This window comes from Hemitrygon akajei, chromosome 4 (genome assembly GCF_048418815.1).
Source record: "Hemitrygon akajei chromosome 4, sHemAka1.3, whole genome shotgun sequence".
Taxonomy (NCBI): domain Eukaryota; kingdom Metazoa; phylum Chordata; class Chondrichthyes; order Myliobatiformes; family Dasyatidae; genus Hemitrygon; species Hemitrygon akajei.
Genome location: NC_133127.1, coordinates 181,656,635 through 181,679,209, shown reverse-complemented (window position 1 = coordinate 181,679,209; position 22,575 = coordinate 181,656,635). Strand labels below are relative to the sequence as shown.

Below are 22,575 nucleotides of genomic sequence, written 5' to 3'. Positions count from 1 at the left end.
CCCTTCATCAGGACTGGAGAGGGAGGGGCAGAAACCAGAATAGGAAGGTGGTTGGGGGGAGGGTAAGGAGTACAAATTGGAAGGTGATAAGTGAGACTAGGTGAGGAGTACATGGGTAGGTCAGGTACGTGGGGGAGGGGTGTTGAAGAATGAGTCTGAGAGGTCTGGGATGCTGCCCGACCTGCTGAGTTCATCCAGCTTGTTTGTACGCGTTGAGTCTGAGAGCTGATAGGTGAAAGAGGTAAAGAGCTGAAGGAGAAGGAATCTAACAGGAGGACAGTGGTTCATGGGAGAAAGGGAAGGAGGGAGAACCAGAGGGAGGTGATGTGCAGGTGAAGAGAAGAGAAGGGGGAAATTGGTAACCAGAATTGGGAATAGAAAGGGGGGTAGGAATAATTACCATAAGTTAGAGAAATCGTTTTTCATGCCATCAGGTAGGAGGCTACCTGGACAAAATATGAGGTGTTGCTCCTCCAGCCGGAGTTTGGCTTCATCATGGCTGTAGAAGAGGCCATGGACTGACATGTCAGAATGGGAATGGGGAGTCAAATTGAAATGGGTAGCCACCTGGAGTTTCTGCTTTTTGTGGCAGACAGAACAAAGGTGCTCGACGAAGCAGTCCGCCAATCTGCATGGGTGTCTCCAATGTAGAGGCGATCGCACCAGGACTATATGAACCAAACTAATGAATAAACTCCCAGTAATAATGCCCAGTGGAACACTACTATTGTTGGTTTCAACACCTGTGGATTTGAAAATCTTGCTCCTGATCAGTACTTGGTTATCTGTGAATTGACGTAAAGGTAAATTACAGTAAAGCTTGTTTGTGGCAGAATCTGGTTGAACTGCGATGTCTTCAGTGAAACCTGATGCCCATGAGTGGGCAAGCAGATGCAGTAAGCCCACTTGGGAAGATATCAGTAGAAGCCAGCATTCATGGGAGAGAACCTAGCACAGAGCAAATGGCTTCAGGAGAGGAGGGATCAGGAGAGTGTCAATGCATAAAATAGATAAAATGAAGTACAAATGTGAGAAAGTCTGCAGATGCTGGGAATACAAAGCAACACACACTAAATGCATTCACACTTGCACTGGCTGCTTGTTCCACGTTCCCCCCGCCCTCAGGATAAAGAAGTTCCCTCTCATGTCCCCCTTAACATTTCACCTTTCACACTTAGCCCATGACCTCTAGTTCCAGTCTCAGCCAACCTCAGGGAAAAAAAAGTCTGCTTACCTATAGATAGGTACCCTATCTGTACCCCTCATGATTTTCCATGACCAACTCTTCATTGACCAGAGGGTCCATAGGGTTTCTATGGCAAGATCTGGAAGTAGATTGCCAGGCCTTTCTTCCAGGTTGGGACCCAGCCGGGCTTGAACTCAGGATCACCTGCCTGGAAGTCCAGTGCTGATGCCACTACACCACCAGCCGACCCTATCATTTTGTATACCTCTAGCAAATCCTCCCTCATTCTCCTATGCTCCAAGGAATAAAGTCCTAACCTATTCAATCTTTCCTTATAACCCAGGTCCTCCAGTCCTGGCAAAATCCTTGCAAACTTTCACTGTACTTTTTAAATTGTTTGATATTTTTAGGTACGTGACCAGAACTGCACACGTTACTCCAAATTAGCCCTCACCAATGTCTCATACAACTTCAACTAATATCCTAACAACTTGGATGTGAATGTAAGAGGTATGGTTAGGAAGTTTGGCAATGACAGGGAAATTGGAGGCGCTCTGGAAAGTGAGGAACATTTATTTCCACAGCAGCAAATAAATCAGCCGGAAAGTTGGGCAGAGCATTGGAAAAAGGGATTTAATCTCAACAAGTGTGAGGTCAGAGTCAGAATCAGGTTTATTATCACCAGCACGTGTCGTGAAACTTGTTACCTTAGCGGCAACAGTTCAATGCAATACATGACATCATAGAAAGAAAAACTGAAGAAGTAAATCAATTATAGTAAGTATATATGTACATTAAATAGTTAAATTAAAAATAGTGCATAAACAGAATTTTTTTTTTAAATTGTGGTAGTGTTCATGTCCATTTAGGAATCGGATGGCAGAGGGGAAGAAGCTGTTCCTGAATCGCTGAGTGTGTGCCTTCAGGATTCTGTACCTTCTACCTGACAGTAACAGTGAGAAGAGGGCATGTCCTGGGTGATGGGGGTCCTTAATAATGGACGTCGGCTTTCTGAAGCACCACTCCTTGAAGATGTCCTGATACTACGGTGGCTGGAACCCAAGAAGGAACTGACTAACTTTCAGCAGCTTCTTTTGGTCCAACAGCCCCCCACCCCACCCCACACACTAGACGGTGATGCGGCCAGTCAAAATGCTCTCCGTGGCACATCTAAGAAGTTTTCGAGTGTTTTAGGTGACAAACCAAATCTCTTCAAACTCATAATGAAATAAAGCCACTATCTTGCCTTCTTTATAGTTGCATCAATATGTTGGGACCAGGTTAGATCCTTAGAGATCTTGACACCCAGGAACTTGAAGCTGCTCACTCTCTCCACTTCTGATCCCTCTATGAGGATTGGTTTGTGATCTCATCTTACCCTTCCTGAAGTCCACAATCAGCTCTTTGGTCTTACTGACATTGAGTACCAGGTTGTTGCTGTGACACCACTCAACTAGCTGGTATATCTCACTCCTGTACACCCTCTCATCTCCATCGGAGATTCCGTCTACAATGGTTGTAGCAGTGCATTTTGGGATGTCAAATAGAGAAGAGCATACACAGTAAATAGTAGAACATTAGTAAGCAGAGAGACATTGGGGTTCAAGGCCCTGGTGGCTTGAACGTGGCAGCACAGGTCAATAGGGTAGTGAAGGTGGCAAATGACTTGCTTGCGTTAATGGGTATGGGGCATGGAAGTGATGGGGAGAGGTTGAACAGGCTGAGTTTGCTTTCCCTGGTATGAAAGAAGCTCAGGTGTGTACTGATAGATATACAATATATAAAATTGTGAGAGGCAAACAGTACTGTGCAAAAGTTCCAGGCACAAATTTATAACTAGGGTACTTCAGACTTTTGCACAGTACTGTAGTAATTTTATGTATCGCACTATATACTGTTGCCGCAAAAAATAAACAATTTCATGAAATATGTGAGTGATGGTAAACCTGATTCTGACATGGGTCTCTTTTGTGGACTGAGAGTGGAAAGGGGGCAGGGAGAGGGGAATCATGGTTGGGAAAAGGGGAAGTAAGGGGGGAGAGAGTGAGAAGCACCAGAGAGAGATTCTGAAATGAACAATAAACAATTGTTTAGAATCAAATGTCCTTGACTGGTGTCTCAGCACTATGTGTGCCTGCACCCGTGCCAACTCCCTGCCCTTGGCACTCCTTTGCCACCTGTCCCACACCCCTCCCCCAGTGCTCCACCATCGCCATTCCCAACATCCTTTGCTCTCACCAGATTAGCAAACTAGCTCCTCACTCCATCTTGACAAATACAGTACTGTGCAAAAGTTTTGGGTACCCTAACTATAGATGCACAAAAGTCTTTTGCTTTGCACAGTACTGTAAATAGGGTACATGGTCAGAATCTTTGTCCCATGGTAATAAAAACATACAGATTTAAGAACATAGAACAGTAATACACAGAACATGCCCTTCGACCCACAATGTCTGTGCTAAGCATTGTGCCAATTTAAACATTCCATCTGCCTACACACATGTTCTATACCCCACCACCCCTGCCTATCTAAATGCCTCTTAAACATTGTCATTGTATCTGCTTCCACCTCTTCTCTGGCAGCCTGTTATAGGTACAGTGTCTGTAAAAATTATTCACCACCAACCCCCAGAAGGTTTCATGTTTTACTGTTTTACAACAATGAATCACGGTGGATTTACTTTGGCACTTTTTGACACTGATCAACAGAAAAAGACTCTTTCATGTCAAAGTGAAATCAGACCTCTAAAGTGATCTAAATTAATTACAAATATAAAACACAAAATAATCGATTGCATAAGTATTGACCACCCCCCCCCCCTTTAATATGACACAGCAAATCATCACAAGTGCAGCCAATTGGTTTTAGAAGTCATATAATTAGTCAAGGTGTTTCAATTGATTGTAGTAAAAATACACCTGTATCTGAAAGGTCCAACTGCAGGTGAGTCAGTATCCTGGCAAAAACTACAGCATGAAGACAAAAGAACACTCCAAGCAACTCTGCAAAAAGGTTATTAAAAAGTACAAATCAGGAGATGGATACAGGAAAATTTCCAAGTCACCGAATATCCCTTGGAGTACAGTTAAGTCAATCATCAAGAAATGGAAAGAATATGACACAGCTGTAAATCTGTCTAGAGCAGGCTGTCCTCAAAAACTGAGTGACTGTGCAAGAAGAGGACTAATGAGGGAGGCCACCAAGAGACTGATGACAACTCTGGAGGAGTCACAAACTTCAGAGGCCGAGATGGGCTTGCAATAACTGTTGCCCAGGTACTTCACCAGTTGCAGCTTAATGGGAGAGTGGCAAAGAGAAACCCACTGTTGAAAAAACTCATTTGAAATCTTGGCAAGAGTTTGCCAGAAGGCATGTGGGAGACTCTGAAGTCAGCTGGAAGAAGGTTTTATGGTCTGACGAAACCAAAATTGAGCTTTCTGGCCACCAGACTAAACGCTATGTTCAGTGTAAGCTACATATCATCAAAAACACACCATCCCTACCTACCGTGAAGCATGGTGGTGGCTGCATCTTGCTGTGGGGCTGCTTCACTGCAGCAGGCCCTGGAAGACTTGTGAAGGTAGAGGGTAAAATGAATGCAGCAAAATATAGGGAGATTCTGGAAGAAAACCTGATGCAATCTGCAAGAGAACTGCAACTTGGGAGAAGATTTGTTTTGCAGCAAGACAATGACCCCAAGCATACAGGAATGGCTTAAAAACAACAAAGTTAATGTACTCTACTGGCCAAATCAGAGTTGAGACCTCAATCCAATTGCGAATTTGTGACAGGACTTGAAAAGGGCTGTTCACTCACAATCCCCATGCAATCTGACAGAGCTTGGGCAATTTTGTAAAGAAGAATGGAGAAAAATTGCAGTGTCCAGATGTGCAAAGCTGATACAGACCTATCCACACAGACTCAAGGCTGTAATTGCTGCCAAAGGTGCTTCTACTAAATACTGACTTCAAAGGGGTGAATACTTACTCAATCAAGTATTTTGTGTTTTTTATTTGTAATTAATTTAGATCACTTTATAGAGATCTGTTTGCACTTTGACACAAAAGAGTTTTTAATCTGTTGATCAGTGTCAAGACAGCCAGATTATATCCACTGGGATTCAATGTTATAAATGTTGTAAACAATAAAAAATGAAAACTTCCAAGAGGGATAAATACTTTTTATAGGCACTGTAACTACAGTGTAAAAATTTTCCGCACAAATCTCCTTTATACTTATATTCTCTTTTCCTAAAGTTACACCCTCTAAAATTTTACATATACATGGAGGTTGGGTGAGACTTGTTATGTAACCTCGTAACCAGGTAACTTACCAGCAAAGATAGCGGGATCAGCTGAGTCAGATGCTACTATTTTCAAACGTTTTATTCAAAAAGGGGCACAAACGTATGGTTAATACAAAACATTCAGATCATATACATCGTCAAAACTCAATCTAAAACACCGGTGTAATAATAATCAATCAGAAATAAGCTCTATAGTTGTCTAGGGGTAATACTGAGTCCAATTGAAATATAAAGAGTCACTCAGAAGTTTGCAGGCTTTTCCCTTTTGGGAACCGCTGGGGTTTCACGTTGTGGAGAGAGAGAGATGGTTGAGAAAGGATAAATACTTGCCCGTTGTCTTTACAGAGCAAATCCTTGAAATCAGGGGAGCAGGCTTCCCCGTTGTTAGTTAAAAGCAGTCTTCCATTGGTTCTAGCCACAGATTCAAAATTTGGAATCTGACGCACGTGGCTTCCTTCAAAATGCCTTCCCGCTCCCACGGGAATCGGTATCGTGCTTCCTTTGTGTCTCCTGGGTGCATCTGAGGGTTTCCCCCCCTCAGACCCTCCTTTATACTTCTTCACGGGATCGCAGGTGTCAATCAGGTTGCAGGTGATGCGATCTCTCTCTCAACCAGCCCACTTTGCCCAAGGGCTTTTCACGTGGTCTCCATGAGACAATAGTCAATGTCGTCTTTATTCTGCTTCTCGGGAGAACGTGGTCTTCCGCACGTCTCCCTCTCTCTCTCCCATTTCCTGTGTCTATTCAGCACGTCTCTCCCCCTCTTGGGTCAGTTGAACCCCCCTTGACTAGGGCTCTTGTGATTCTCAAAAAGGAGGGGGCCTAGGTTATAACAGACTAGACTAGAGCTGATGGGTTGAGAGTGAAAGGTGAAATGTTTAAGGGGAACTTAAGGAGGAACTTATTCACTCAAAGGGTAGTGAGAGTGTGGAATGAGCTGCTAGTGCAAGTGGTGGATACAGGTTTAATTTCAACATTTAAGAGTAATTTGGATAAGTACATGGCTGGGAAGCGTATGGAGGGCTATGGTCCAGCTGCATGTCAATGGGTCTGTGGGATGGGTCGATGTGCTGTAGATGGCTCTATGACTAACTGATTTATGCCACTAGGAAGGTTGGTTTAATTGCCCATCTACACAATATCAGCAGAGCAATGTCAGATAAACCTGGTCAGGGCAACCTGATTCAGTGAAGGACAAACCAGACAGGTTTTTTGATCGGGCAGCATCTATGGGAAAAATGTACAATTGATGTTTCGTGCTGAGACCCTTCAGAAGCATTTCCAGCATCTGCAGATTTTCCCTTGTTTGAGGTTCTTTGTTGCTGACCTGTACTCTCCATTGGAAAGCACTTCTGTATGAAAATTTTGGGAGTTTTCTATCCCAGAGGGATGCAGAGGCTAAATCATGAAGTGGACATTTTATGACTGGTATCAAAGACTATGGAAAACTGGTACAAAAGAAGGAGTTGATCAGCCATGATGATACTTATTTCATAACAGTTATTCCATTATCCTTTACACTTGTGTACAGAAAAGGGCATTAAACAATCTTGAACTGAGTGGTGCATCAGTCCTGAGGGGTCTGGTGGCCTACCCCCGTTCCTACTCTCTTGTGCTCCTGAGTTGCTGACTGTGCCATCTGCCAGCCAGCCACCGTACTCTGCCCACCTCTGCACCTGAACCACGGGCACCATGGGAATATATGGCAGACCATCTGCAATTATCCCAGGATGAAACAACTTTCACTCTCACTCCTTAAAATTTGATATTTCCACCCAGGAGGAAGACTCGCTCTGCCCGGCTTGTGCCTCTCATAATTTGCGTACTTTTATCAGGTTGTGCTTCAGTCTCTGATGCCCCAGAGAAAACAATCTCTCCTTACAGCAAATGCTCATGAACCCTGCTTCTGTGCTGTATTGCTCTTTAAATCTGGATTAAAAAGTTTACGGGATGGGGCAAAGACAAGTGGGTGGATGCCCCATTAAAACGCAACTCCATTGCTAATAGTATTCAGCATTCGGAAAGATGATTCAATGTACCTTAAAAATCCCACCAGCCAGTGACTCTCTCTGAAATGACTCTTGGTCCAAACTTCTGGTAGCTGATGTTACGTAAAGGTCGGCATAATCTTTTCCTCCAAAACAGCAAGATGTTGTCTTACTGACAGGCAGCTTCACTGTCTGCATCTTTTTTCCTGCAATAAAGAACGTCCTTGGTTACTTGTACAACTATGTGCATTGGACGGGACCCAACTTTGATTAGGACCATACAACAATGAGCTATAGGAGCAGAATGAGGCCATTTGGCTCATCGAGTCTGCTCCATGTCGATCACAGCTGATTTATAACTGATCATGGCTTATTAATATTACATTCCCAACAGAATCCAATGGGAACAGCATTCTATGGTATTGAAAGAGGGAAATGAATGACCGGGAAAGAAATAATGTATTGCAGTGGAAGTTAGAAAAGCAAACATCATTGAAGGGGAGAAGGATGAACGATGGTGAGGATAAGCTTTATTCTGCAGAGGTAGAGTGCAGAATTAGCCAGGGTGTGGGCATTGAAAGGGCTGAGTAGTGACAGTAAGAACTGAAGGAGCAAGGTCTTCCACCATCACTTGAATGAAAGGTAAGTTCATAGACCAGGACAAAGTCAAAGTTATTATCAAAGTGTGTATACGTCATCATAGTCTACTTCGAGGTTCATTTTCTTGCAGGCATTTACAGGAAAATAAAGAAATACAATAAAATTTAGGGAAAACTATGCATAATAAAAGACTGACAAACAACCAATGTGCATAAAGAATACAGATGGTGCAAATAAATAAACAAATAATACTGGTGTGGTTCAACTCCATGGAATTCCCCTTCGCCTGCCAAGGTCATAAGACCACAAGATATAGGAGCAGAATTTGGCCATTCAGCCACTGAATCTGTTGAGATACATGGCTGATTTATTATCCCTCTCAACTCCATTCTCCTACCTTTGCCCTATAACCTTTGACATCCTTACTAATTAAGAACCTATCAACTTCCGCTTTAAATAGACACAATGACTTTGTCACAGATTCCACAGGTTCACACCCTATGGCTAATAAATTCATCCTCATCTCTTTTCTAAAAGGATCTCCTTCTAATCTAAGGCTGTGCCCTCTGGTTCTAGACTCCCTCACTATAGAAAAACATCCTCCCCAAGTCCATTCTATCTTGGCCAGTGGTTCCCAAATATTTTTGGGTTACTGCCTCTTGGCTCCAAAACCACACTCATAGTGTCCGCCTCTCCCTGACCAGCCATTACATAAAAACTATAAAGGTGTACAATGCATGGTGAAAGAAAATAGGAATTGCAAATTCAAAGCAGTGACAATTGTAAAAATATTCAAATCTAGTTAATGTTACAAATAAAATTATCTCTTTATTAATTACAGTAAAATTGATTTTCATCAACAATATTAAAGCATACATTAGTAGTCCAACTATTCACTCCTTCATTGCCTTTTTGCCTTTCAATGAGGCTTGGTGACATGATAACAGCTTCTTAACATCAGGCTGAATATCACTCAGGAGTCTCAAATACCCACTTTCAGTAATTTGCAGTCTATTTCATTGCTTTGAAAGAAGTTAAGCAATTGCACTGAAACCACACTCCACTAAATATGATGTTGGAAAGGCAATAAAGAACATCTTGAACTTTTTTCCACAGTGCAGGATAGCGTTCAGAGATTTAGTTCTGCAATCAAATGACTTGATATGATTTTTTGATCCTCAATAATTTTGTAGCAAGTTCAGTTCTTCCTCCATCCTTCCTGTTAATTCCTCATTACAAGTTTTCAGGAATGGATAATTTCCCAGTCTGGAATTTGGGTCAAGATCTTGAACCCTATCTGACATGACTTTATGCAGCTTAACCAGGTATACGAGAAGATCATCATCTGGGATTCTTTCTTTCTCTTCCAACTCAGAGAGGATCAGAAGTTGGAAAAGGTCATGATGCCCAGTATTGCACTTAAATACGGTTAACTTGGACAGTTGTGGAGCCAACTGACTTGACTTTAATAAGATTTACATAATTTCCTTACAATTGAAGATTTGATTAAACTTTGTGAATAATTCTGACAAATAAGCAATGCCATCCTAATATTCATGAATCGATTACTGAATGAAGCATTCAAGTCTTCAAAGAATTTTATCCCAGTTTCCAAAGCATCTCAGTTAGTTTCCTTTTGAAAGCCATCTGATTTCTGTGGGCAACAGCAATAGAAATTCTCAATTCAAAGCTCTAGAAATACAGTGGTTGAGAACTGAGAGCATGGGACTTGATTTTATTTACCACTGTGATAACAGGATTCAATGATTTGTGCAGCTGATCACTTAGGTTTATTTGTGACAAGATGCTGTCTGTGAATTACACAGTGAATGGTACAGACTTTTTCAAGACGGTGGCATCCTGTGATTGATGGTGCCCCACCTGTTGCAGAAGCAAGAATGCTGGTGAGAGCAATGTCTTCCCTTTGATAAATTGCTCAGCAACCTAAATACTGACTCTCCCTTTATATCTGTTTCTAGTGTCCTTGCTAGTAATAACTCTTGAATCATATTTTCATCTTTTATGAAGCGAATGTAACCAAGAAGCAATAATTAATTGCTTGGCAAAGTTAAATCATCAACAGAGCAAATGTTGTTGTCCCAAGTATGTTGCACATTGTACCTTCCACATTCTCAGACATCTCTTCTATTCATCTTTCAACAGTGTTGTCGCTGAATGGAATCCCTCTTATTATTTGGTCTGGTGACATAAGCAAAATCATACTCAGAACCTCCCTTACCGCTGGCAGAATCAGTTCTTCTCCAATTATGACTACGAAGAGTAAGTTTTCTCAAGGTAACTGATCTTTCGCCGAAGTGGTCACCACACAACACCCAAACCATGTAAGGATTAACCAAAGTGTGTGCCACATATGGATTATACCAAGCGTCATTCCTACCTGTGGCCATCAAACTTTACAACTCCTCCCTCGGAGTGTCAGACACCCTGAGCCAATAGGCTGGTTCTGGACTTATTTCCACTTGGCATGATTAACTTATTATTATTTAATTATTTATGGTTTTTATATTGCTATATTTCTTCACTATTCTTGGTTGGTGCGGCTGTAATGAAACCCAATTTCCCTCGGGATCAATAAAGTATGTCTGTCTGTCTGTCTGTCTGGGGCTTTCCAGATTCAGCAATGAGCAATGAAATGCTTTATGAAGCACACAAACCATCACTGTTTTGTTGTTACCTCTCCACAGTGTCGATTCCCGTGAGTGTCTCGTGATTCCCATGAGTGTCCCATGACTTTGTAACCTGTGAGCGTCACATGATGGCATATCCCACTGGTATAAAAGGGGGGGGGGAGTGCGGATTGTTGGCAGTTGCTTTGTCGGGGAGTTGCAGTCGATGGTTGCGCAATTGTAGGAGAGAGAGAGAGAGAGAAAGCGAGAGAGAGTGAAGATTGCAGGCTTCGAACGAACCCAAAGGATTGGGGTTAATCAGCGGCATTCAGTGCATTTTGGGTGTGACTGACACTTGGTATAATCCATATGTGGCACACACTTCTGTTAATCCTTACATGGTTTGGGTGTTGTGTGGTGACCACTTCGGCGAAAGGTCAGTTACTTTGAGAAAACTCACTCTTCATAGTCTCTTCAGAAAAGGTACTTCTTGGCTGGGATTGGTTTGAACAATGGTTTCTTTGTTTCTTCAAGAATCACTTCATTTCTGCTTCGGGAAGCCTCTCCTCGCTTATTTCATGAATCACTTGAAACAGTTGTGAACTGCTGGCAAACATGGTTTGAAGTGTTTTCCATTTCTGAAAGTTTTCATGAAGTGACTGAAAATAAATCAAGTTCTTGTTTGCTTTATCAGCGTGTATTCTCTTCAAGAAGCTTGGATGGTTTCATTGCTTCATTTGGAAAAAAAACGTTTTGACCTTTGGCTACTGTTGGTTGCTTGGTTCTGGTATAAACCCATATTTCAGATACTCCACGCTATACTGCCTATACTTCTTTCTGCTTTGGTCTGCTTCTGCCATTTTCATTATGGATTAACAACCATGGTCAATCACGTATTGTTTAAGTCCAAGTGCTGTGATCAATAATGGCGGAAGTTATGACATCATCATAGCTCAGACAAAACCTGACCCTCCGCCTGAAAGTACATAAAGTGAGGCAGCAATATCTATCTCGATGGGGCCATGGACTGGAGAAATGTGGTCAAGACCATTCAAAAGGGCAGATTCTAAATGTTACCTAATTCACAGGAGTTGTGTCATAGTGTGTTTAGAGTATGAGAATCGTACTAGCTAACACTGGACCACAGTAGTGAAAGGCAATAATGCTTGAGATGGGTCCAGAAATAACAAATTTCTTCAGTCCCGATTTCACATAATATGCCAAGTACATAAGTGCCCAATTGCTTTATTACGACTATAACTTTGCTTCGAGCAAAGTCTAAGTAGATTAGCAAGAGATGAGGTGATCAAATGATAAATGTAATCAATTATGAGGCGCTAAGGATCAAATGCTCATCATTTCTTAAATTGAAGTGTAATCCTTCAGCTACGCACCCCCCCTTGCTACTGTGCGCCCCTTTACAAACTCACTCATCCCCCGGGGGTGGGGGGGGGGGAATATCGCCCACTTTGGGAACTAGGCCTTTCAATATTTGATAGGTTTCAAATTGTGGAGTATTTGACAGGGATGAGATACCCCCTCATTCCTCTCAGTTAGTGTACGAGTCAGAACTCTCCTAAATCCTAATTTCTGGTTTCTCCTTCGTTACTCCTGATTCTTTCTCCCAACCTAGGCTCTTGCTTGGGATGAACTAAATAGAAATCTCCTGAAGTAGTGTTCTCACCTGTCTCTGGGTCGATACGAAGGATGCTCCCGCCGTTATAACAAGCAACCCAGAGCTTCCCTTCATTGTCAATGCATTGCCCGTCAGGTATGATCACACCTTGTTCAAGCTTGTAAACGACCCTTCGATTTGCTATTCAAAACATACAGATAGTTTACAAATGATTACTACTTCTTGAATGTATTTTATCTCACAGGAATTGAAAAATCAATAAACTGATTCTGGAAATCCGAAGTAAAACAGAAAATGCTGGAAACACTCAGCAGGTCAGGCTGCATCTGTGGGAAGAGAAATAGTTAACATCTCAGGTTTAGCTTCCTTCAAGAGAACTGGGGAAGAGAGAAAACAATTGTTTTTAGGGACACACACAAAATGCTGGTGGAACTCAGCAGGCGAGGCAGCATCTATGGAGAGGAAGAAACAATCAATGTTTGGGCTGAGACCCTTCATTAGGACCAGTCCGACACATTGGCTATTCATCCACCGCCATAGGTGCCCTCTGACTTGTTGGGTTCTTCCAACATTTTGTGTGCATAGAACAACAAGCAGAAACTCGTGAAGTATTTAAAGAATGAATAAATGCATAGGTGAACTGAGACGGAGTAATCACATTCACTCAGTATGAAGTATTTAGTCATAGGACTAGAATTGGGCCATTTGGCCCATTAAGTCTGCTCTATCATTCAATTATGGCTGTTTTGTTCACCCTCTCATGATACTTATTCCACTCCTACAAGGGGTGATTGATAACTTTGTGGTCTAAGGTAGAAGGAGTCAATTTTAGAAAACCTAGCACATTTATTTTTCAACACGTTCTCCTCTTACATTTACACACTTAGTCCAGCGGTCGTGGAGCATACAGATCTTGGACCTCCAGAAAGTGTCCACAGCATGGGTGATTGATAAGTTTGTGGCCTAAGATAGAAGATGAGTTACACAGCTCTCGTTAAATGCACATTAAGTTCAACTCTTTCAGTGATTATGCAGAAAGTTTAAAGTTAATAACTCATTAGGAGTGATAGATAGGTTCATCGCCTAAGGTAGAAGGAGATGAATTATTAACTTCAAACTTTCTGCATAATCACTCAAAGAGTTGACCTGCATATGCATTTAAAGAGAGCTGTATAACTCATCTCCTTCCATCTTAGGCCACAAACTTGTCGATCACTCATCTGTGGACACTTTCTGGAGGTTCAAGATCCGTATGCTCCACGACCGCTGGACTAAGTGTGTAAACATAGGAGGGGACTATGTTGAAAAATAAATATGCTGGGGTTTCTAAAATTGACTCCTTTTACCTTAGGCCATGATCTTATCAATCACCCTTTGTATGATTGCTACAAGAGACTGCTTGCTCTGCTCATCTCCTGATCCACAATCGGCTGTCCAGCTGCTAGACAGACTACTAAAATGTAGGATAAGTGAGTGTGGTTGCCACACTACTTAATACCAAAAAGGTACTAATGAGGGGCAACAACAGGCCAGAGGGGTAGCCAGCTCCAACTTGAACTCTGGGCAACTAATGCCAGCTAACATCTGATGTATCATCCACATTATTCAAAGTTCAAAGTAAATTTATTATATATTACTATATCCTTCCTTTGCAGGCATTTACAGGAAAAAGGAAATACAATAGACTTTTACAAAAAACTAGTCATTAAACAAACAGTGATTGAGATTTTTTTTCATTTCATTTTTAAAATCTTTTTTATTAATTATTATTGAAGATCAACCAAAAAAATACATTAAGGTAATCAAGTCAATATATCATTATATACAATGAAGAATTAAATTAGCAAATAACTGATTAACAAAGCTAAGCAATATATCAATAATAAGAAGAAAAATAAAGTATTAAGAATTTTTTTTATAATAGCGCTGATGGTAGTTGGTGACTTTTTGTGGGCAGCTCACAGAAAAATTACTGGATATACACTGCACCACCCGTTTATCATTTCCTGTCAAAGTCACCTTATGGACAGACACTCCTGTGCCTAGCATCACTTTATGAGCACACAATCAATCTCTATCTATAAGCTATCTTATGTATTTAGATAGCTTATTTAAATACAGTTTGTACATAGAAAAGCTATGTATGATAGCGTACAGGCTATGTACAGGTGGCACTGTACCACTGTAGTTAGCACAAGGCTTTACAGTACTGGCAACCCGGGTTTAATTCCTGTTGCTACCTGTAAGGAGTTTGTACGTTCTCCCCGTGACTGCATGGTTTTCCACCGGGTGCTCCGGTTCCCCCCACAGTCCAAAGCCGTACTGATTGGTAAGTTAATTGGTCATTGTAAATTGTCCCGTGATTAGTCTAGGGTTAAATCAGGGGTTGCTGGGTGGTGCGACTCCCACACTGTATCTCAATCAATCAATATTTATTTTTTATAGTGTTTTTTTAAATTATTGCATTCTTCATCTCATTGTGTTTATTTTTGTTCTGTATCAGATCCTGAGTAGCAATTATTTTGTTCTCCTTTACAGTTGTGCACTGGAAATGACATTAAGCAATCCTGAATCTTATAAATAAGTTAGAAAAATTAAGCATGCAAATGAATAAAGGTGCAATACATACAGATCTTTCCTGACTGCAGATCATAGTCAAATGCATCCACAGAAAAATGCAAGCTGTCTATATAATAGAAGATCTTGTGATCCAATGACCACGCTAGGCCATTGGAAAGATCCACCTGGTCCAAGTGTTTGACTACCGAATGATCTGTCTGCAAGGCATAAAGAGATCCCTGGTGCCTTTCAAATACATCTGGACGAGTCTCCATTCCCATTGTCCCTGAAATAAAATGGCAATACTGTATTAAAATTGTACCTTTCCTAAAAAAATCCAGTACTTAAAATCTCAGATTGCCATGACTGAAGGTTAGAATAAATGTCGCTGCCTCTCAAAATACCTTCTTAGCAACATGCATTCATGGATACTCACTGCATTTACTAAAGTATACACTCCCACACTCTCTTCTCTCACTCTTTTTCCTTCTCTCATTTCTTTCAATGCTCTTGTAACTCTCTATCTCACTCAATCCCCATTTCTTTTTCTCTTTTCCTTTTTAAATTCTCTCAAGAGTAGAGGCAAGTAGAATTATAATGTTTAAAAGACATCTATACAGGTACACGGAGAAGAAAGGTTGAGAAGGATATGGGCCAAATGCAGGCAAATCAGACTAGATTACTTGGTTGGTGGGGACAAACTGGGCCCAAGAGTCTATGTCTGTGCTGTTCAGCTCTCTGTGACTATTTTAAAGCTGTCAGATTGCAAAAGTCAATGCAGATTGGTGATAGGTCAGGAAGATAGGACATGAAGAGCAGACTTCTGGATGAGTTCAACTTGAAGAAGGCAGAGAGTGAGAGGCCACTGAAGAGAGAATTGGAATAATCAAGTATAGAGGTAACAAAGGCATGGGTGGGGAGTTGGGGGGAGGTGGGATTCAGTAGCTGATGAATTGAGACACAGTGGAATAAGGTGGTACTAGCAAGATATGTTTGAAACTCAAACCTGCCAGAAAGCGCCCCGCTGGGTCAGCCTTGCCATCGTTGAATCTAATGTTTGATTTCTCACGGTCGATCTCAGTTATGTCAGTAACCACCTGTTTCTCCCAATCCAAAAAAGCCAACCTTTTTCCAAGAGCCAGGACATAACCCCCAGAATTTCGAGGAACAACAGAACCAGCAGTTGCATCTGAAAACACACAATAACAAAAAAAATAGATTATGTTTTAGAACATTTTTCTGCAGCACATTCCAGTTACAACTTTTATCTACAAAGAAGATAAACATAGTCTTCATCTGTCCAACTCACACAGACAGACAGACATAGTTTATTGGCCCCGAGGGAAATTGGGCAAGATACAAGATACAACTTCCTACACTATGGTGTATGGTGTGCTTAATGTTGCAAACCCCTTCCAGAAGAGATGGTGGGATGGAATTGTATGTTTAGCAACACATATGTGGGAACTTATACACCTTCTCACCAAAGTCATTTAACTGAGGAAAATGGGTTATTTGGTTAAAATGGACAGTTTAGTTTTGCCATAATATCATAATTATTTAGATTCAGATTTATTTATCATATGTACACTGAAACGAGTGCAGTGAAATGCATCATTTGCAGTAACAGCCAGCATGCCCAAAGATGTGCTGCAGGGTCACCACGCATTCCAGCGCCAACATAACATGCCCACAACGTTCAGCACGACAACACAAGCAGCAACAACAATGAAACAAGAGAACAACAGGGTAACAAGCCCTCTTCCCACCCACACATACACACATATAGACCTCCAACCCCGTGACAGGTCACCTTCGGTCATCTAGTCCCTGGCTCCAGATTCTCAGACTCACAGATATCAGGCCTCCAACCTCCGGACAAACCAACCCAGGGTCTGCGAACTTTGGACCTCTACCTCCAGACTCGCAACTCTGGTCTTTGACCTTCCGGCATTCTACCTCCCAGCTTGCCAAGCTCTGACCTTCCACCTTCAGTTTTACCCTCCGGACTTCGCGGACCTGTGGGTATCAACCCCAGGCCTCACTGATCACGGGTTTGACCTTTACTTTGGCTGTAATAGCACCTCACATCTTCTACTCCCAGTCGCCATCATCATTATGTGCCATGTCGTATGATGTGGGCGATCACAGTGTCATGACCATGATTGTTTGTGGAAAAATTTTCTACAGAAGTGGTTTGCTATTACTCCTTCTGGGCAGTGTCTTTACAAGATGGCTGACCCCAGCCGTTATCAATACTTTTCAGGATGTCTGCCTGGCATCAGTGGTGGCATAACCAGGGCTTGTGATATACACCAGCTGCTCAAACAACCATCCACTATACACCCTGGCTTCATGTGACCCTGACTGGGGTTGGGGGGGGAGGGGCTAATCAGGTGCTTAAACCTGCCCAAGGGTGACCTGCAGCTAGCAGGGGAAAAGGAGTGCCCTACACCAGAGACGTATCTCCACTCCTCCAGCCAACTCACATGTAACAATAATTTCCCAACGCATGTGTTTTCTCCAGGTGCCAAGATCCTCCAGCGCCTTGCTCAACCCAATAGCGTTCTCACCAAACTCCCCTCACACAATCTGTCTCGAGTCCAGTAAAAATGAGAGCAATACAGATCATCAAAAAGGTTGCTGAGGCGAGAAGCAAGGAGGAATAACATTACGAGATAGATAGATAGATAGATAGATAGATAGATACTTTATTCATCCCCATGGGGAAATTCAACTTTTTTCCATGGCTTACAGTATCTCAACACAGAACGGTGAGACAAGATAAAAGACCCATTATGGTTTAGGGAGCATGAGGGGTGTGATGGCTGGCAAACAGTTTGTTCTGCCCTTATTCAATTCAGAAGTAAATTGAGACACAATTTTCTTACCAACATGGATTTTTTTAATTTGGTTATCAACAGGATTCCACCTGTACACATTCTGTTCAGTGATATCCGTATAGAGAAGAGTGCCGTCCTTCTCTTCCCAAACTGGGCTTTCTGCAACTGAATACCGCCCGTTCACGACACATTCAATTTTGACAGACGCCATGATCTGAAAAATAAAATCAGTCATTACTATTTTCTCCGGGAACATGTGTTGGCTTGATCTTCGTACCATTCAGTAAAGGCAGAGCAGGTAAATGAAGTGGTCACTTTGGCTCTAGTTTTAAGACTGTCATAATTCTTTCAGCTTTAAGACAGTGATGCAGCAGGATAGGATAGAACCACAGATTTGGGTACCAAACTGGAGCAGGGCTAATTTTGGGGGAATTATGTAGGAGCTAGCAGAGGTCGATTGGGTAAACTTGCTTGAAAAGTTCATGGCTGAAGTTCTGCTGTACTGTTCTATGTCCAAGCCTCTTCCAACCCTTCCATCAGACAACACACCATCTATACCTAACTGTCTGGTCCCTGCTTCCCTTAGTCCTTCCCGCCTCAACTCTCCTACATTATCCAGGACCCCAACAGACTCCCTACAAAACATTACAAAGGCAAGTTTTAGTTGTTAATGCACTAACATAGACTAAACACCAAGGATAAAGCACAGCACCATGGCCAAAGCCTTATCCTATCAGAATCAGAGTCCAGGTTAATATCACTGGCAGCAGCAGAACAATAAAATATTGAAGGAAAAATTCAATAATAAATAAATCATTTACAGTAACTATATATTGAATAGATTAAAAATAGTGCAAAAACAATTAATATAATTTTTTTTTAAAGTGAGGTAGTATTCATGGGGTTCAATGTCCATTTAGAAATCGGATGGCAGAGGGGAAGAAGCTGTTCCTGAATTGCTGAGTGTGTGCCTTCAAGCTTCTGTATCTCTTTCTTGGTGGTAACAATGAGAAGAGGGTATGTCCTGGGTGATAGGGGTCCTTAATAATGGACGTCTCCTGAGGAACTTCCGGTAAGATGGCGATTGTTTAGCTGCTCCGAACTTTTGTTCCGTTACTGTCTCTGTCTTTGCACTAAAAGTCTCCATTTTTTAAACCTTAGTTAGGAATTTTTTTGGTATCTCTTACTTGCCTGTGAACATATCTAACTTACAATGTCTAGCAAGAGTTCTAAATCCAGGAGAAAGGAAGCTATGGCGCCCTGAGACGAGACCCTGGTTGCGCTCGGAAAGCTCCGAGACAAAATTTTAAAGGAATTTAAAACCGCTTTCAAACAGTTGGAAGACAAACTGGATCGGATCAACGATAAAGTGGACAAGCATGCCGAACACCTATCTCGCATCGATTCGACTTCTGAAGATTTAGAAAGTCGTGTTCGATACTTGGAGACTCTCTGTTCCAGCTTAGAGGAAAAATCTAACAAACTTCTTTCCAAAATGGTGGATCTCGAAAATCGCAGCAGACGCTGCAATCTTAGAATTCTTGGATTGCCAGAGGCGACCAAACAGGGATCAACCGTGAAGTTTTTCGCCAAGTTTCTCTGTGAGATATTCGGGAAAGATTTGCTTCCGAACCCGCCCGAGCTCGAACGGGCACACAGAGTTTACGTTCCCCCCGGAATTCTGAGCTCCCGTCCGCGACCAGTAATCTTGTGTTTCCATCAATACCAGGTAAAACACAGTCTGATTGTAGAGGCACGTCGCAGGGGGTATTTTCCTTTCCAGGATACAACCATTCGCTTTGTGGAAGATTTTGCACCCCAGACCTTAAAGATGCGCGCTGAGTTTAAAGGCGCAATGAAAGTGCTTTTTGATCGTGGTTTTAAACCCTCTCTTCGTACTCCTGCCGATCTACGAATCAAGCTTAATACTGGAAAATACAAGTGGTTCAAATCAGTGAAGGAAGCTGAAGCATTTGTGGCAAGTCTTCCAGCTATCCAGTCATCTTCGGAATCTGATCGGACCTCCTAAAATGGTGGATAAGTACTCGTCGTAGTAAAATTACTTTTTCTGGACTCAGACTTCACTTGAATCACTCAGACATTATTCATTGAAACTCTAAGGGCTGTTGACAATCTCTCCCGGGATTTGGTGTGTGTGTAATCTATTTTTATTCTTGTATAACTTTATCTACAGAGTTCTACAACTGACTCTAACTTGTTTTGGAGGTTCGAAGTCTTTAGTGAAGGCCTCCCTGTTCGTTGGTTCACAGTTCAATTGCTGATTTATTTTTCCTTTTTTTAAATATTTATTTATTTTATCTTTTTTTCTTTTCTTCACCCCTTTTTTCTAATCTCTGAATTTTTTTCTCTCCTCTCTGTAAATGGTTGATAAATACTCATCTTGAATTTATAATTTTCCCCTTCCTCTCCTTTTTTTTACCTTTTTTTTCCTTTCTCTTACTTTATTCTTCTATAATTTTTCGCGAGTAGGTTAGTTTTGGTTTTCTTCCGATTTTCTCTGTATTAAGTTTTATATTTCTGCAGAAGGTGTTCTAATCTGTAGTTATGTTTTCTAGTGCATAAACTAGTTACTATTTGCTATAGTATTTATATGGAACTGTTGTTAATGACACAGATCTGGAAGTTGTATTTGGGTTAATTTTTTTGGTACAGCTAGCTACTTGTTTTAGTAGCCATCTAGTTTTGGGTTGTGTGAGTGGGGTGGGTTTTCCAGGTCCAACATCACTCACTGTATTTATTGTTTCTCTTTATTGCTCAGGACATGTATATGTTTTGATTTTACGAATCTATGTTTACATCTCTGCTCCCAGACTGCTATTGTACTGCTTGACTTTTTATATGCCTGCTGCCTTTTATGCATTAGTAATTGATTTTTTAGCTCCACTAAAGAATGATCTATATCTGCACTTCTTGGCTCTGCACTCCCTAGTAGTCTGCCCAGATCAATAGTTAATCCTTTTGTTAGACACACTTTGCGTATATGGGCTCAGTTCAGGAAATGCTATGGTTTCCAGGGGTTTTCCGTTTCTAGCCCTGTCGCACATAATCACCTTTTTTTACCTACTACGTACGATTTAGCATTCCATGTTTGGTATAGGAAGGGCATTAGACATTTTGAAGATCTCTTCATTGATAATCGCTCGGCTTCTTTTCAACAGTTCTCTGTTAAGTTCAACCTGCCTAACGCTCACTTTTTCAGATATCTCCAAATCCGACACTTTATTGCTCCTTTAATTCCTAACTTTCCTGAAATGCCTGCGAAAAATGCTATGGACCTATTTCTTTCCATTAATCCACTAGGTAAAGGTTTAATATCAATTATCCGAGATAAACTAGCAGCCTTACGACGGGCCCCTGTGGATAAAATTAAAATGGCCTGGGAGCAGGATTTAAATATCTCCTTATCCAAGGAGAGCTGGGACTCAGTTCTCAAATTGGTTAACTCAACCTCTCTTTGTGCTCGCCATTGCCTTTTACAGTTTAAGATTGTTCATAGAGCCCATATGTCTAAATCTAAGCTATCTCGATTCTACCCTGGCATTAGTCCGCTCTGTGATAAATGCAAGAGGGGTGTGGCCTCTCTCATTCATATGTACTGGCTCTGTCCTAGCTTGGAGAAATTCTGGAAAGATGTCTTCACTACATTATCGGGTATTCTGAATCAGCACCTAGAACCAAACCCCTTAATTGCTCTGTTCAGTTTTTGGGGCGAGACAGATTTATGTCTGGGTCCGACCAAATGCCGAATACTATCCTTTGCCTCTCTCCTGGCGAGACGCTTGATCCTCCTTAGATGGAGAGATGTTGCCCCACCCACTCATGCGCAATGGCTTAATGACATTATGGCCTGCTTGGACCTCGAAAAAATTCATTATTCAGTTCTTAATTCGGATCTAAAGTTCCATAAGGTCTGGGGACCTTTTATCGAGTACTTTCATTACCTTCCTCTTGACTAGGGTTTTTTTTCTTTTTTTTCTTCTTTTCGGTCCCTTGCTTTCAGCTCCCTTTTTTTTCTGGTAGTAGGCATTATTATCCTCTGTTGCTAAGTGTATTCACAGTCTGGGAGTTTGACTGTCCTGACCTATACTCTTTAAATTGTGTTGTGGTCGGTCTGGAGTTGTTGTTTTTTTTCTTGTGTTGTGGGGCTTGGGGAAGACACTAAGCTTACTTGTCTTTAATTTAGGTGCTTTTTTGTTAAATTCTCTTCCTTTGTAGCATATTGTTATTGTATGCTTAATTTTGCACTGTATTAATGCTCCTCATTGGGATTTGGGGTTTTTAATTTGTAAAATGTTTTGAAAAACTAATAAAAAAAATATTTCTTTAAAAAAAATATTCATAGTATGCATATTACCAAAAACAGCATTTAACATGCCGCGCAATTTTCAGGCTGTGTAAACATTTCCAACTCAGAGCAATGGTTGGTCCATGCAAATGTAAAAAAGAATTAGAGGGAATGTTGCTGATAATGCTGGCAAGATGATGGTCAAAGAATCAAGATTATATGAGATAGTCTAATTTAGCTGATTTTAGTCAATATCCTTCTTAGCCAGTGATTCCCAACCTGGGAATTGGTATTGGTTTACTGCATAAAAATGTTGGGAACCCTTGCTCTAAATCTTTCCTATCCATGTACTTGTCCAAATGTCTTTTAAATATTGTAATGGCACCCATCTCTACCACTTCCTCTGGCAGCTCATGTGAAAAACTCCCCAGGTCTCCTTTAAATTTTACCCTCTCATCTTAAAACTTTGCCCTCCAGTTTTAGTAAACTCAGCCAGCTCCATCATGGGCACTAGCCGCCCAAG

At 41.4% G+C, this 22,575-nt stretch overlaps 1 protein-coding gene across 3 annotated transcripts in view; it reads right to left on the bottom strand.

Annotated features, from left to right (window-relative positions):
• Positions 1 to 22,575, bottom strand: part of LOC140727012 (regucalcin-like) — a 29,816-nt gene that overhangs the window by 1,925 nt on the left and 5,316 nt on the right. For 2 of the 3 annotated variants that reach the window (XM_073044157.1, XM_073044156.1), the window contains exons 2-6: positions 17,795 to 17,960; positions 15,910 to 16,092; positions 14,974 to 15,189; positions 12,393 to 12,524; positions 7,533 to 7,687 (exon numbers count right to left, since the gene is read on the bottom strand). In XM_073044157.1, coding sequence (XP_072900258.1) covers positions 7,533 to 7,687; positions 12,393 to 12,524; positions 14,974 to 15,189; positions 15,910 to 16,092; positions 17,795 to 17,957 — 849 coding nt within the window. In that variant the 5' untranslated portion in view covers positions 17,958 to 17,960. Of the gene's footprint in view, positions 1 to 7,532; positions 7,688 to 12,392; positions 12,525 to 14,973; positions 15,190 to 15,909; positions 16,093 to 17,794; positions 21,649 to 22,575 lie in introns of those variants that run through there. The other variant, XM_073044155.1, reaches the window with a different exon arrangement.